The sequence below is a fragment of the Corvus moneduloides genome, chromosome 1 (genome assembly GCF_009650955.1).
Source record: "Corvus moneduloides isolate bCorMon1 chromosome 1, bCorMon1.pri, whole genome shotgun sequence".
NCBI classification, from domain to species: Eukaryota; Metazoa; Chordata; class Aves; order Passeriformes; family Corvidae; genus Corvus; species Corvus moneduloides.
The window spans coordinates 129,982,825-129,999,182 of NC_045476.1; the positions used below are offsets into that span (position 1 = coordinate 129,982,825).

General features: G+C 39.4%; 1 protein-coding gene across 1 annotated transcript; it reads left to right on the forward strand.

The window, feature by feature from the left end:
- Window positions 1-1,353: 1,353 nt before the first annotated feature.
- On the forward strand, window positions 1,354-12,349 carry XKR9 (XK related 9). The gene is given in 4 exon segments (XM_032121562.1): window positions 1,354-1,505; window positions 1,507-1,757; window positions 9,927-10,150; window positions 11,273-12,349. Coding segments are annotated over 4 exon segments (1,167 nt in total). The 5' UTR covers window positions 1,354-1,457; the 3' UTR covers window positions 11,917-12,349.
- The last annotated feature ends 4,009 nt before the right edge of the window (window positions 12,350-16,358 follow it).

Below are 16,358 nucleotides of genomic sequence, written 5' to 3' on the forward strand. Positions count from 1 at the left end.
TTCCCACTTGTCTTCATTAGGAAATTAAGACCTTAAGTTCTCTTTTTTGGGTTTGTACCTAGGTCACAGTGAAGATAAGCCCAGTCAACCCAAGCAAAGAACAGTAAATACCTTTGTTTATGGGTTATTAACCAATTCTCTCATTTCATTCCTCGGTGGCAGTGTGCATAAATTCACAAAATCCAAAGGGACCTGCCTCCACACGCCCTTCCCCTGCTCCAAGTTCCCTGGCGCAGCTGTTCCTCAGGTATTGCCTGCAGCTGTTTGGCACTGACACTGGCACCAGCCCAGCTTTGGCATGTCCTGCATCCCATCCTTTGGGTTTGCTGCCAGCAGCTTTTTCCTAAGATATGTAAATGAAATAAAGAGACTTTGTAATTTTAACTTTATAGCTTTGCAGAGGTGGACATGAATGAGAAAAAAAATGTATTGCCTTATAGCTTTTCTGTTTCACCTGGCAAATACCACAGATCTACAGAAGAAAGATGTTTAAGGACTACCCAAAGAGGTCACAAGAATCCTTGCAGTGTTGGGCAATAAAAATGTAGTTCTGACTACAAATTCATTATATTTGCAGTGAACTATGTGGTTAAATAATCTATGTGTAGCTACACACAACTTGGAAGACATTTCTCAAAGAGGTAAAGACTGGTCTAGGTCTGGCTCTTTACAAGCTTCTTTAACAGGAGAGCTGCCATCCTCTTCAGCACTTTCTTACTGCATGTGGAACACCAAGCAGGAATGACAAAAACACTGGATGTAAGCACACAAATGCAGTAACACAGTCAGAAACTGCTAAATTATGCATATTCTGATACCATGGTGTGTACTTAAGACAAAAGTTTTCTCAATGTTTTGTGCTGTGTACAGTGAAGGAGAAGAACTCAGAAATTAAGAAAGTTCTGGGATGGAATCAGTCTTTTTTTCCATAAGCTGCTTTTAAAAACTTGCTTGCTTTTTAGTGTTTTGCAACTCTTAGGAATTATCTCAATAGCTGCTTGAGTGGAGAGTCACTGTTTGGGAGAGTGGGTGATCTCAGCAGGTTCAGAAATGCAGCTCTCTTGGGCTGATTGTTCACCACTATCTCAGCACATTCTGTGTTTTGTACTTGCCTGTTCAAATGGTCAAGAGAATTGCTGTATGATATTTTAAATGATGAAGATATTCTTACTGCTAATCTTCTTTTTTTTCTTCTTCTTTTTAGGAACCAGTAATGAAGAACGACTCCATCAATTAAAAAGACAATTTACATTTATCTTTTTCAAAATAGATGTGTATTTTAGAAGTTAATTTAATATTTAAATCAAGAGCATGGAAAAATGCAAGTCCCTTTGCCATACTAAAAATGGATAACCCAACTTTCCTTTGTATAAAACCATATGAGCAGGGGCTATCATCAGGAAAAAGACTCCATTGTAGGAGAGCATTTAGATTCCTTTACATGAAGTAAGGAGAGAATGATGACAGTGAAAGTTCCACACATGATGAAATTTACTAAGCAGAATTTTTTTTTTTTTAGTTGGTGGAATGATAATTTATGTAGTTGATATTGGAGTGGACTTTTGGGTAGCTAGTAGATATTTCTGTCAAGGACAATATTCTTGGAGTATATTGATACTGTGTTTTAGAGGTCTTTCATCATTAATAACTCAGATATTTAGTTATGAGTGGTTTAAAAATGACTGGGAAGGTACTGATACTGGGAAGCTGAAATTGGTTTTTCTAGTTCATCTCTTTCAGTGTGGAATTTTTATAAGGTAAGCACATTTTAAAATTTATTTTCAAATAAGAAACCATGTTGCTTTAGGACAGTTATTAAGAAGTGCCTAGTATGGCTTCAGGGACAAGACCAATTCTGGCCTTAACAATTACTGCTCTATGAAAGCAAAAGGATTTTTGTCTGGTTATGCCAGTGGTAAATTTTGTCAGGTTTTGATGGACATGTAATTCTTCTTTCATATATCTGTAAGTAATGATTTTTATCATTCACAACTCAGCTCTATTTAATCAATCAGCCATTTGATGGGGCATACTTAATAAAAACGATTGCTTTGAAGTGTACTACTGTTGCAACTGATAAATACAAGTTTTCAAAGTGATGTTAGGCACACTAAGCAGCTGAGACAGCTGAAGAGGTTATGTTTGAACCTGAGTGTCTAACCATATGTAGAAAACTCACCAAGATTCAGGAGAGAAATGAATAGCTGAATAGTTAGTAAAAATACTTGCAGCACTTAATGGTGATAGGAAACTTTGTTTCTTAGTGGATTACCTTAACCCTGAAGCAATCCACAAAACTCTTGGATTTACCTGAACTCATACCCTTTCCAATGAATATCTCTTACCATGAATTTCTATAATTTGGAGTCTTTCCCAGAATTAGCTCCATATTCCTGAGTGGCTTATTATCTAGTAAACATTATTTTGTTCTTTACTCTGACAGTGTTGTCATCTTGGTTGCTTGTTCTTTTTTGCACAAATGATATTTTCTCCTATGCTGCTACTTATGCTTGGAAAATTTCCAACATGTTATGTATAAGTTACAAAGTTCTTCCAGCCACTCCTCACAATTCAGCAGTGTTATAAAGCATAATTTAACGTATAAGCTGGTAACAGCAAGCTGGCATGTGTGCTTGTGCCTTTGTGATTAACTATTACATACTTCTTATTATATGTGTTTTTCTTAGGTGTATCAAGGTACAACTTCCTCCTGTCCTCCCTCTTAGTCATCTGATTTATGCAGTTAGTTTAGACAACAAGTCACTCAGGTTTATCTCTGCAGTAAATAGATAAAAATAGATTCTGTCAGGTCACACTTGTTAAGGTGAGATTCTCCAGAAAGTCATTTGGGGCAGGAACCCATATTGTTCATTCAAAGAGGAAAATGAGGGCCTTACCAGTAAATAACATTTGATCACTGAACTCTGGATGCTTGAAATTATAAGACATGAACACACCTTACCAAATTATCTTTTTTCATTTTTTCCTTTTTTTCTTTCCTTCCTTCTTCCCTCTTTCATATCCTCTTACACCTCCTGCTCCATCTTTGAACTTAGACTCCTAGAACGGTTTGGTTTGGAAGGTGACCTTAAAAATCATCTCATTCCAACCCCCCTGCCATGGGTAGAGATACCTTCCACTTGACCAGGCTGCTCAAAGCCCCATCCAACGTGGCCTTGAGCACTTGCAGGGATGGGGCATCCACAGCTTCTCTGGGTAACCTGTGCATCACCACCCTAACAGGGAAGAGTTTCATCCTAATATCTTGTTCTTAACCTACCATCTTTTAGTTTGAAGCCATTCCCCCTTGTCCTATCACTCCATGCTCTTGTACAAAGTCCCTCTTCAGCTTTCTTCTAGGTTCTCTTTAGGTACTGGAACTGGTGACTTACAAACTGGTACCCTTTCGGTACTGGAGGTTTGTACAGTGCACAGAACAATGGGAATCAGTTCGGTTTTGCTGTCACACTGACAGTGCTAAGTAATAATTATGAAAATCATATTTGTATATATATGTTTATAAATATATGCAATATATATAAAATCAGAGGAAAATGAAATTAAAGTATTTCTTATCTAAGAAGGCTTTAGTTTCTTTTATTGGAAAGAGTGCATACCTGCAATTATATTTCATATGAAATAGTATGTTCTGCAAGGAGACAAAATTAAGTTAAAAACATACACAACAACTATGCTGAATAAAATTGTAGTCAGCCTGACCCATCTAAATGGCTCACACAGATGTTTGTTGAATGGAGAACAGTCTTGACATAACAGACAGTATTAAGACAATAACACAGTCAGGGAATGTGGGAGAATGGGACATTTCCTTAGGGCACTGTATGAATTCTGGCGCTGTCTGATGTGTAGCAGTGAGCTTCATCAGCCAAGGACACACCTGTGGGAGACTAAACATTGGCAAGTCATAACTTTTGCTGTCAGAGTAGAAGGTCATGTAGGCAGCAGCCACTGTGATACTGGCAGCGGCTGTTGTGCCTCTCGATGCTTAAAGGTACCTCAGAACGCCCTGCAACTTTGAATAGAAGCAGATGAAAAAGATTTTTTTGCATATTTGTGAAGATTAATTCTAAATCCCTGAGGCATCAGAGTAAATGTGAGCACTTTGCTGAAACTGGGGTTATTTCATTACATATTTCTATAAGGCAGTGAGAAAAATTCAGAGCCAATGTAGGTGACAGGCTGCAGGGTGAACCCTGCTCTGAAGCAGTACCAGCTGGCAGCAGTGAGCATACCTGTGGGAGATGCACTCTGGTAAAGGAACTCCACTGCTTAGTGACAGAGCTCTGGGAGGAGGTGAGGAGGTTGAGGAGTATCAGGGATAGACAGAAAGAGAGACACAGGCTGCTAGATTCACACCCTTTCCTGAGACAGCCCCACAGGCAGGCAGAATGCATGATATGGATGATTCCCTATCCACTTTTCACCTGGCTGAGCACAGTGACTTAAGGTTAGGGGGTTATGGCAACAAGTTCCTGCCCAGTGCAGCACGTGTGTCTCCCCTGTGACTACCCCACATTCACAGGTGCCCTGGCATTACAGGTATGAGACTCTGCAAGTGGAACTGAATAATAATGAGGAGGATGGGTCATCTGGTTTGGAGATGTCACAGTTACATCCTGTGTCAGACTCTTACTGCTCTCTACAACTGAAAGCAGGTTGCAGTCAGGTAGGGGTCAGTCTCTTCTCTCAAGTAACAAGTGACAGGTTGAGAGGAAATGGCCCCAACTTGTACTGGGAAAGTTTGGATTGGATATTAGGAAAATTTTCTTCACTGAAAGAGTTGACAAGCTTTGGAATAGGCACCCAAGGAAGTAATTGAGTCTCCATCTCTGGAGATACTGAAAAGACATGTAGATGTGACACTTAGGGACATGGTTTAATGATGGACTTGATAGTGCTAGAGCAATGGTTGTACTCAATGGTCTTAAAGATCTTTTCCAAACTAAATGATTCTGTGATTCTATGTGTTTGATCACATTTTCTTAATATAAATTTACTGACCTAAGTATTGACTTAGTGCATCAGTTCCATGGATTTAATCCAAGTATTTTTGATACTTAGAAGGTGAAGTTTGACATGCAGCACAGAGTAATTTTTCTTTGATAAAGATTTATACTGTGCTGAAAGCTGTGACTGCATGACCAGAATTTAGACAGGACAGTCATTATTACCAGGCCACTTGCAACCTGCCTGTATGAACTACTAAATGGCACCCAAATATTTATCGGTGTAGTTTGATGAGATGGGATGTGTAGCATAATACTAGGATTGTGTTGCAAAGTCAGTGGAAATCTGAGGGGAAGCATGCGATATGGAAACATTGGCAAGGCAGCTTGCTTGTCACATGTGAAGCCCATGAAGCAACAAAACCAAATAGCTGTCACCCCTGTGAATTCCCAGCCAGAGACAAAGCCTTCCTAATTTTACAGGATCAAACTTCATCACTTGTGAAAGGATGATGAGTATGTAGGAACATCTCAAGAAGAGAGAGACAGTGGAGCTGTGTTTCCACAAGTGTTTATAATAAATAGGAGCCCTGTCATTTGTGCTCTCCACAAAGCAACACTACAAAGGCAGAAACCATTTTTTTGTTCTCCTATCAAAGTGAATGTTACTTAGAGACACTGATAATTCTTTGCCATTCACATATGACAGTTCCAGTTGTAAAGAAATTGTAGGTTTTTTACTCTGTTGGCTTCCAAGTATCTTATATACCTTGAAATGGTGAAAACCATATTCTTTTTAATGAATTTATAGGGAAAAAAAGTAAATGGTAAACCTGCATTTGTCTATATTCTTGACTTAACCATTTCATATTCCATTTAGGACGTACCTCTACTAAAAATACATAACTAATCAATTACTTTAAATTAATGTATTTTTATTGCAGTTGTAGTACCTTTTTAAAAGACTTTTTACAGTTTATGAATATTGAAGCACAGAACTTCTATAGATATAGATATATTATAGGAAAATAGATTTGAGGGATATAACCAGAATAGTTTCAGAGCAGGCACAGGGTTTAAGTGAGCCGTGGGCATGATAAAGGAGAAAATTTGGACCTGACCTACCCTTTACTATGGACTGAACTCTGCTCTAGGCTGGGAACATAGTTCAACACTAGGTCTAAAAGTTGGCTCTGAGCCCTTCCTAAAATGTCATTATATTGCATGCCAAATGGGCAGATGAGAATGAGGGTGTAAACTCAAAATACTCTTAAAATATGAAAATTTGTCACAGTGAACTACAGTAAGTAACATAAGCTTGTGGAGCTCAGAGAATGCCACCTTGCTTAATATATAGTTAAAGAGCAGTAGAAGTATTTGGACTTTACTTGAAAAAAACATGCATTCTATACGGAATTCAAAGTCAGAAGTGGACTAACCAAAACCGCTACAACTAGGGACAAATACACAGTGTACCCCATTGTAACAGTGTAAACCTAGTACACAGTGCTCAGAAGGAATGTGCTTTGAAAACGTTGACAAGTGATTTCAGGTATGCATCCAGCTGAAATACTCCTTTTAGGACATTTCTTGCCTTGCATATCACCTGCCATCTCAGCTGTGAGCTCTGCAGCTCGAAATTTGTGCAGCTGGTTTCCACTTCTTGCTGCTTGGACAAACACAGGCTCTGGTGAGTGAGTCCATGGACAACTAGCAGATCAGTCTACCCAATTGTTTTTTCTTGAAAACATTGCAAACTTTCCATATTTTTTACATCTTGAATGCAAGAACCAGATGTTTTGGAATACTAATTGTTTTATAAACAGAAAAAGCAATAGATGCCTTGCCAAACAGTTCAGTTCTTTCCTTATGAGTGATTATTCAGGGAAGAATAAGATAAATACACAAAAACATAAAAATAAAAACAAGTTTCCTTTGGGAGTAAATAATAGATCTAGAGCCAGCTCATGGAACCAACACATGGCCTGAATGGCAGGGATGCAGTCTATGAATCTTTGCAAGGAGAAGAGCAAAGGCTCTTCCCCTGAGACTCTTGAATAGTAACAAAGCTGCTCCACACCTACTCCTACCATGTTGCAATTCTCACATACTCTTGTATGAAGGAGATGGCTTAACATAGCAGGGACAAAGTCATGAATCCTCTAGCATGCACTTAACCCAGGACCTGCCAATCCTGGCTGTCTTGCCTGTAGCTGTGGAAGAGACCCCTACACTGCTTTCCCTGTGGTCAAAGGATTTGGTTTTTAGAGGTGGTGAAGGTGTTAAACTTTTAACTTCTGAAGCAGTCAGGGATTCTTCTTAGCTGCCTTAGTAAGCAGAAGAGTACTGTGCTCCAGTGTTATACCGGGATGAGATGATCCCGTGAGATCTGGGTGTCTAATGATCTGCTGCCCTCTGTTTTCTACATATGGTAAATGCAACGGTGTGAGTTTCATCAGGTCCGTGGTGTGTGTGATCCTGTGGATGGTCAGGCAATTAGGAAGCTGCACTTTAGCATGAATCTTTAAGTTATCTCAGATGCAGTATTAGGGAATGTAAGCAGGAGGCAAGTTAAGGCATAGGACCTTGCCTGTCTCAGTCTTTGTATAAGCAGTCTTGTACAACTGTCTAAGATAATCAAGTGTTGGCCTGTGATGTTCTACTTAATTTCTCAAGAAAATAGATCCAAATGAATGATGCAACTGTCATAATTTATTTACTAAATTAGGTTTTCTTTTGAGGGGGAAAGGCTCCAGTAGTCTTTGTAAGGCTAGAAAGATTGGCTGAAAAACAGTGAGTTTTCTTAAAAAAGGACTATTTACGTTGTCCTTGCCTGCTAGTTATAGTCAAAATGAGTTCATTGGAGAGGAATATTAGAAGCTCAAAACATCTGGGAACTAAATAGACAGAAATAGGCTTGGAAGTGATGTCTGCAGGCGGCTGTGATCAAAATCCTGTTTATGGACAAACATATGGATTTATATATCTATAAAGCCAAGAACTTAGTATAAGTGAAATTCTAACAGTTGATTCCAAGACTCATTATTAGTCTAGATCTATTTATTACAGGCAAAGAAAGAATACTTCTATGCATAAAAATCTTCAGTAATAATAATAATAATAATAGTATAAATACTACAGTTAAAATTATTACACACATATTTTTTCATTCCTATCCCTTTTTTCAAGCCATCCCTTATCATTCTATGTATGTGCTTTTCTACACTGTATCCTATCTCTCCACATCTAAGGACCTCTGCTATCATAGCAAGACTAGAGTTCTCTATCCTGCATCATCATATATGTAATAAATATCTCATTTGATGCATATCTGACTGTTACTGTTACCTATAAAAAACTATGACTGTATGACGCAAAAGTGAAAAAAAAGAAAAGTAAAACAAATCAGCCACCTGGTCAGTGGGAAGAAACCACCAGTTTTGCTGCAGAAAACCCAAGCTAAACCAAGGAATACAAAGTCACAGACGGGTCAAGAAAATTTCAAACAGAGCAAGCCTGGCAAGCCTCAGCTCTGAGGCCTTGCAAAGCTCCTGCCAAGTTACCAGCAATAACAGTGCTTATTGCAGTGCTGCAGAGTTACAAAGCTTAGGCTGCAATCTGCCCAGCCAGTGTTAATGACCACTTGAAGTCAAGTTACCAGCAGAAGAGAGCAAGCATTGATTTGCTTCAAGGCAGGATTTACATGCATACTAATGGAGTTACTTCTCCCTGCTTTCATTTGTTTACTCGTTCCAAAAGAGTCTTTGTTTGCTGCTGAACAGTTCACTGGAAAAAGGTCTTTTGCTGTGAAACCCACTTCCGCAATTGCTCCCTTTAGTTTATAACAGAAAAGAGCATTTTCTACCTTTCCTGACTTCCAAAACAGTAATGCACTGAATCAGATCACTCACCGGGGCTGTGTGGCTCTGTATCTGAGTCCATTAGGGGCAGCAGAAATACTGTAATTTCCAGCATCTGGAGTTCTGGTTAGAACATCAAGTTAGAGCCACCATCCTGTTTTCCCAAACTCAGATGTAAAGATTAACATGTACAACAGCTATCTCCTCTGTTAATTACCAAAAGAGTTTATGATTAAAACTTGTGTTCTTTCCCCTATAAAGTGCTAACCACACTTCCAAGCCTGAAGCAAAGGTCTTGAAGATGGGAATAAGAGCTAGGTTTATCTCCAAGCAAAGCATTAGGGATATCCTGAACAGAATATGTTATTTACAACATGGAATGAACACCACTCGTAACTGACTAATTCCATGTATCCTTGCATTTACTCTCTTTAAAAGAAAGTGTTAATTTAGGCTTAATAAAAAATAAACCAGAACTGTTCTTAAAGTCATTCAGGTGCACTCATTTGCCAAGGCAAATGGCTTCCTCATGTAAAACCACTCAGATTGTTAACAGCATCTTTTGACCCAGGAATCCATATGTCTTGAAAACTATTTTCTGAAATATAAGTCTTCCTGTGTATTTAGAAAGTAACAAAGTAGTAATTTTTTTTAAATGTCTCTTTTATGTTTGCAATTCATCAGGTATTATAGTTGGGGCTTTTGGATCTATATTCTACTTACATAGATGTGGATGTTCACAGCTGGATATTCACTAATACCCTGAAAAGGATACAAAGAAAGTGAATGAGTATTTCAAAGAGAGACTGAGGAGAGATGCTGAGGGAATTTTCAGAAATGCAGTACTTCTAAAGAAATAAGAACCTAAAAAATAAAGCTTGTAATTTTTATTCAGACAACTCTCATTCTGTTCTTATTCATTTTCTTATTGCATGGTATTGCTGGGCTTAAATGAGTCTCTGGTATTACTGATACCAGACAGATATCAGACAAAATTTTACCTGAGTAGAAGATGGAAAAAGTTGTTGTAAGGCTGTATCATTTTATTGAGTTGGTCTTCTAAAAAGTGCTGCCTAATCAAATGTCCTTTTTTTAATAGGTATTGGTTTGCTTTAAAATATGGCTGCCAAGCTGCTTTTAAACAAACAAGCAGCAGAGATGCATCAGAAGCAGACCCTTCCATCTTCATTCAAAAACAAGCTATTGATGCAGTGACTGATATTAACATGCTCAGGGTGTTCAAGACTTTTCTTAAGATCATACCACAACTTTTTCTTCAGATTTACATCCTCATGGAACACGACAAAACTCATTTCTATCAATGTAAGTCTGTCTTTTTCCTTATGTTCCAAGTTGAGTATCTTACCTAAAAACATAACTTGTGACTGGATAACATTTTACACATACATTGGAAAACATACAGTCCACTGTGTTATTACTCTGCATTTAATTAGAATTTCTCTCTAGTAGATAGTCCATTCTGCTAAATCGGTGAGAAGGAAGATTTCACTATAAAAATGAAAAGTCATAGATAAATAGTATATATCATAAATATAAAAAGTCATAATATCTAATAGAAACACAATGGTGCATCACTTGAAAATAAGGTCTTAAATGCAATTAGCATGTAATTTGCAAAGCAGTATGATTTGTGTAGTCTTGCTTATAGATTCTTTTAAAACTGCTAGCTAGGCATTTGGAAATCAGTAACATAATTAAAGCAGCCCCATGAGCTTTCACTACCATCAGCCATGTTACAGGTGAGGGACAGAGTCAGAAATAAATCTAAGGATATGTCAGCACTGTAGAATGCAATATGGTGAAGAGATACTGGTTCAACTCTCAGAAGCAAGACAGCAGCTGTACCATTTCCAGCTCTAAAACTAGCAGAATTATTGGCAGGACATTGACTTATTCACAGTTGGAATTTATCTAACCAAATGGGGCTACCTGCACTGATGTCTAGCATTCCTTCAAAGTCCATGGAGTCAAAATTTACTCAGGGAAAAGGATCCAGCAAATCTCATCTTAGATATGACCATGTGAAGGACCAAGTCTTAGTTATAGATTTCTACATTTTAGATACCACAGACTTGCAAATATCAGTCGCTGAAACTTAAATTTTTATGGTCTATTTGCAGTACTTTGGGAATTCCTAAGTCACCTGTGTATGGAGATGGCAATGCAACTTAGGCAAGGCCATTAAGGATCAGGGGCTGGGCAGGAAAATATAAGCATACCAAACAGCATCAGATGCCTAGATTTAAGTAACTAAAGTGAACCTTAAAATTAAGGTGACTTGCTTTGGAGCAGAGAGTAAATATAAAACTGGGATAAAGAAAATGTTAGGAAAGCATGAAATTTTCTAAAACTTCATTCAGAAATCATAGTGTAAGACACATATCTTTTTCCCTGGTTTAACATTTTTCCTTGTGTTTTGTTTAGATGCTGCCATTATTATGTCTTTTTGTGGTATCTCCTTATCAATGGTTGATTATCAGGTATCGCTACGAAAATCTCTGCCTGAAAAAGATGAATTTCGTGTGCTATCCAAGTTCATGTATGTCTTCTATAAATTGCTTACCATCACTTCTTGGATACTCAGTATTTCATTGATCACTCTACTAAGTGTCAGAATTTCTGTAATTCTGCTGATATTTCTTTGGATCTGTGGCTTCACTTGGACTTTGAAACAGCATACAACATTTTGCAAATCTGCGAAGATGGAATATCTGTACAGAACTGTAGTTGGAATCATTCTAATTTTTTCATTTTTTAACATAAAGGGGAGAAGAACAAAAGTTTGCATTTCTATTTATTATGCTACTCACACTGTAGTAACTCTAAGTATTTTGTTTGTATATATGTTCTGGAAACCTTCCATTATCGAAGAAATATGTTTTACAATTGTGGGCATCTTAACTATTTTGAGTCTGGTGTTAGGTATTATTTTTCTTGTTGCTTATTACAGCCATTTGCATCCCACTACTTATTGCAGACCTCAGGCATGTTCAGATGAAGTTGACAGAGTGGCAGGGCAAAAAGATAGCATGAAAACTGGTAGATTTCAAAATTTCTTAATGCAATGAATGCTGTAGGTTTGGGGTTTTTTTGTTTATTTGTTTGTTTTTTGTGGACTTCAAAGCAAATTCTGTTTCTCTGTCATTGTTTCTTGTGTATCATCACCGAGGAGCATATAATGGACCAGTTATTGGCTTTGAATAACTATTTGTTTTCCATGATACAAAGACTGTAACATGAACATTTATGTGCTGGTGAAAGTTACTTTTGACAAAGAAACAATTTAACCTATTCATCCAGCACAATCCACAGTTTTAGTTTTTTAGCAATGCAAATGTAACACAGAAAAAGCTAAGAGTTAATTAAATGAAATCTAGCATTAAAACCACATTCTATTAACTTACATTGATTCTGTTAAAAACAAGGTTTTTTTTTTCCTTGATGGAAGGAAAGAAGAGTGCATTTGAAATAACTGAGGGCAGTGATCAGTTTTCTGCTTTTCCCCATTACTGTAAAAGTTGCAGTCCTTCATGTTAACAAATTGTACTGCCTTCTCCCTGAACACCCCTTGAGGAAGAATAGCTTTGATTTATGGCTCAGTCACTGTCTTGCCATAGGAAATTGGGGAGATATTTTTCAAGCATTTTATCATCTAGTTGTTTTAATGACTTCTTTATTGTTTTTGTTCTGTTAATCTTTTGCAGTCTTCTGTATTTAGGGGTGATGCCAGCTTGTTCTGGGTTATAATAGCAGCCTGAGTGATTTATGGATGGCAACAGGAGTCTTGCATATAAATGAAGAACTATCTTCCATGAAGCTTCCTTCTCCTTTGGGCTCTAAGATGTAACACTTTAAATGCTGATTTCCACCAAAATACGAGACTATGCAAGGCAGGCTGATATCTTCTGTCTTTATTACTCGAGAAAAGAGGAGCAACTCTTCTGATAACTTACAGGGGCTGGCAAAAGGTATAAGTAGCTTGTCCATCAAGAATTTTTTGCAGAAGGCAGAGTGAAACTAGACAACATTTCAGTTGTGTTTGAATGCTAAATCAACAGTGAAATAAGGTTGATACCCACAGCTCCTTCAGAAATAAAATCCAAGGGGAAGTATTTCAGAGCTGCTGTGTTTTAAATCTGTATTATGAAAACTTGGGGCTCTTTCTCTCCCCTCCTTTCTCCTTCCATTAAGTCAGTCACATTTGCAGTTAATTTAGCCACAGGCAAAGGTAGGGAACAGGGTTTGAGAAATAGGCTAGAGATAAGAAAAACTGATAAACTTTTCCAGGAACCTAATCTGTTAATATTATTTATTGACAATAAACTTCTGTGAAACTCTCAGGGAAGGGCTGATGCTCTGGTTGATAATTAGGGTGCTCAAGAGCTGTGTCTTGTGCCTCCTGTGTGAAGTTCATGGACTACAGACTTTTTTCTTGTTACTCTTCCAGCCTTACCAGAGCTCAGGGGAAGTTTCTAAACATGTTTCTTTCCTGTTCCATGTCCACACTTCTCTTTACCAGGCCAACCACATACATCTCCTTGATCCTATTCAAGGAAATTAATTTCTATGTGCATAGCTTGGACTGAATGGTCTGCCTTTCTGAGGCTACACATGAGAAAGTAGTGTGGTGAGAAGAGTTTACTTCTAAAATCCCTCATTCCTGCTTAGGGGTAACAAAATGTGGTTCAGAAGTTAAGACAGAAAAGCACAATCCATGAGACAAAACAATAGTTTTACTATTGGTATGAATAGTAAAATATAAAATTGGTATAAAAAACAGTACCTTCACTTCTTTTACTCTGGAAGAGAGATTTCCAGATTTGTTTGCCCTACAACATCTTCTTAGATAAAAGGAAAAAGCCCAAGGCTTTCATGCAACATAATTGTCCTAAGTTCTGTCTTCTTTACTGCAGAATATTTATTTCTGGTGATGGTGTCCTTGGCAGCAAAGTGCATGCTTGCTTTTAGGCTGAATGTACTCTTATTTTGCTATGGAAAAAACAGAATCCTAAATAGTGAAGACAATCCCTGTATTGCTTCTCACACTTTTACTGTTTGTCGATCTAAAATCTTGAGAAGCGACTAGGGTAAGAGATGGTGGAAAATGGAGAATATTATCTCCATCTTGCAGAACATGACAAAATGTTGTCTAGCTATTATTTAGAAGATGACCTCAAACTTTATACAAGATCTGAGAAGCAGATCTCTGGGGAAATATGAGATCCTGAGAAGTCCTAGTGTGGGCAATTCAGCCCTGTGGCCTCCAGGTTCCCTGCCTACTGCCAGAAATCTGGAGCCTGAGTTGCTCCTGAGGAGGGTTAGTTCCTGGTGTAACAAAATAATTTATCTTGGTGAATTTTTTCTCCTTTCAATGAACTGACAAATTCCAAATAGAAGTCTTTCATTGAAATCTCTCTGGCCAACTCCTAACACTCATTTTCTCTCAGGGGAGAAAAGCTGAACATTGTGCTCCCTTCTGTTGTTCTCCTTATGTCTCCTCACTCCCTCTTCTGTGCCCCTAAGAAGAATATTACACTGAAGTTGAATTGGTAAGAAAGACATCTAGGTGGCTATTTATATCACTAATTCAAATACACTCCAAACCCAATTACTTCAGTTTCAATTCTTATTTTATGCTTGTAAGTCCTAGTGGATATAAATGTAGCCATATCCTAAACCTGGAAATGATCATGTACATTCTTTTCATAAATCTCAAAGATCTTCAGGGTCCTTCCACCAATACGTCTCCATTTTGCTGTCATCAGTCAGGGGGCCTCAAGAGATGGGAATTCCTTGTAGCTTGTTCCCTGCAGATTTTTATCTGCAGGGGGATATTATGAGAATAATTTTAAACTTTAAACTCTTCCCTTTTTTCCTTGACCTCGAGTTCAAGATTGTTGGGGTCCCTCCCCGAGGCACGGGGTTTCCCTGCCCCTGGCCAGCCTCATTCCCCATTGGTTGGTTTGGGTTCCCCGGGGTGGCCAAGGACCCTCAGGTCCTGTGACTGGGGGAGTTCCTGAGCAGAGCCCCGGCGATGCGGCTGGAGAAATAAACATCTCTGAAACATCTACCACGAATCTGCCCATATATACTTCCTTTCCACGGGACTCCTGGTTTGATATAGGCGTGTTACAGTAATCCCCGCTGTAACAACTGGTGGAGGAATGCGGGCAAGACACCGATCCCTGAGGAAGATTCGTGAGTAAAATAACCACTCTAGACCTCTCTCTTCTCATCTTGGTTTGGATATTCTCTCTGGACTATGGAAGAATTGTGGGAAATGGGGCTCTCTAAGCCACAGAAAAAAATGTATCTAGAAGTAAAAGGAATCCTTGAACAACAAAACAAAAAAGTAATGCAACCGGGAGATCTAGAACATTTTTTCATCTGGCTTTTCAAAAATTTCTTCTATATTTCTCGAGACTTACTTTTTGATATTGAGCCTCCTGGAACTAGTCAAGAGTGTTTTTGGCACGAGATCTTGTTGGAGATGAAGAATCAAACAGAACATGCATTAGTGATTGAACCCTTGCGTGGATCCCTCGTGGTCAGTGAAGCTATTCAGGAGCATTTATATGGTCCTATTACCCCTAAAGCAAAGGATGGCCATAGTCCCGTGGCCGAGACCGCGCGGCCGCCATCCCGGGAGCACATGTCTGCAGCCATGCTGGCGGAGGTGCCTGCGCTGGATGCGCCCGGCCCCCTCGGGAGCGCGCGCCTTACCGCGGACCCCATCCCTGTCTCAGGGTCCCCGGCCACGCTACCGCGAGTGAGGGAGCGATGCCGCAGGCGCCGCGGGTGCCGTGGGCCACGAGCAGCCAGGAACCGGGCATCGGCGTGGCAGGCCGCTCTGAGCACACGGCTCGGAGAGCCCTGCGGAGGGAGAAGCGGCGGTTTCCACAGCGACACGAGAAGCCGCGCAGCGCAGCGCCGAGCTGGAACGGGGCCGCTCTCAAAGCAGCGTGGAGTTTGCGGAGCAGAACTGCTCACAGGGCATGGAGCCAGCGGCGATGGCAACGCGGGGCCGCGCAGAGCCCAGACACGCGCCAGAGCAGCGCCGCTCGGAGAGCGCGGAGCAGCCGCAACGCGGGGGCCCGGCCGAGATGTCGGAGTCAGCGAAGCAGCGGCCACGCGGGACCAGCACCCACGACGAACACGCAAGCACGGGATAGGAGAAGTTATAGCCACGAAAGTCACAGGAACTGTGAAATGGTACAATGTAAAAAACAACTATGGATTTATAACACGAGATGATACAGGGGAAGATCTATTCATCCATAGAACTGCCATTAAAAGGAATAACCCTAAAAATTACCTGCAAAGTGTAGCAGATGGGGAAGTTGTACAATTTGATATAGTGCAAGGAAAGAAGGGTTTACAAGCAGCAAATATTACTGGGCCTGGAGGTATTCCCATCAAAGGCAGCCGTTATGCACAAAATTATAAACAATATCCATCCCAGCAATTTCCCTACCCACAGCCTACTTCCCCCTTTTACCCTATACCCAGT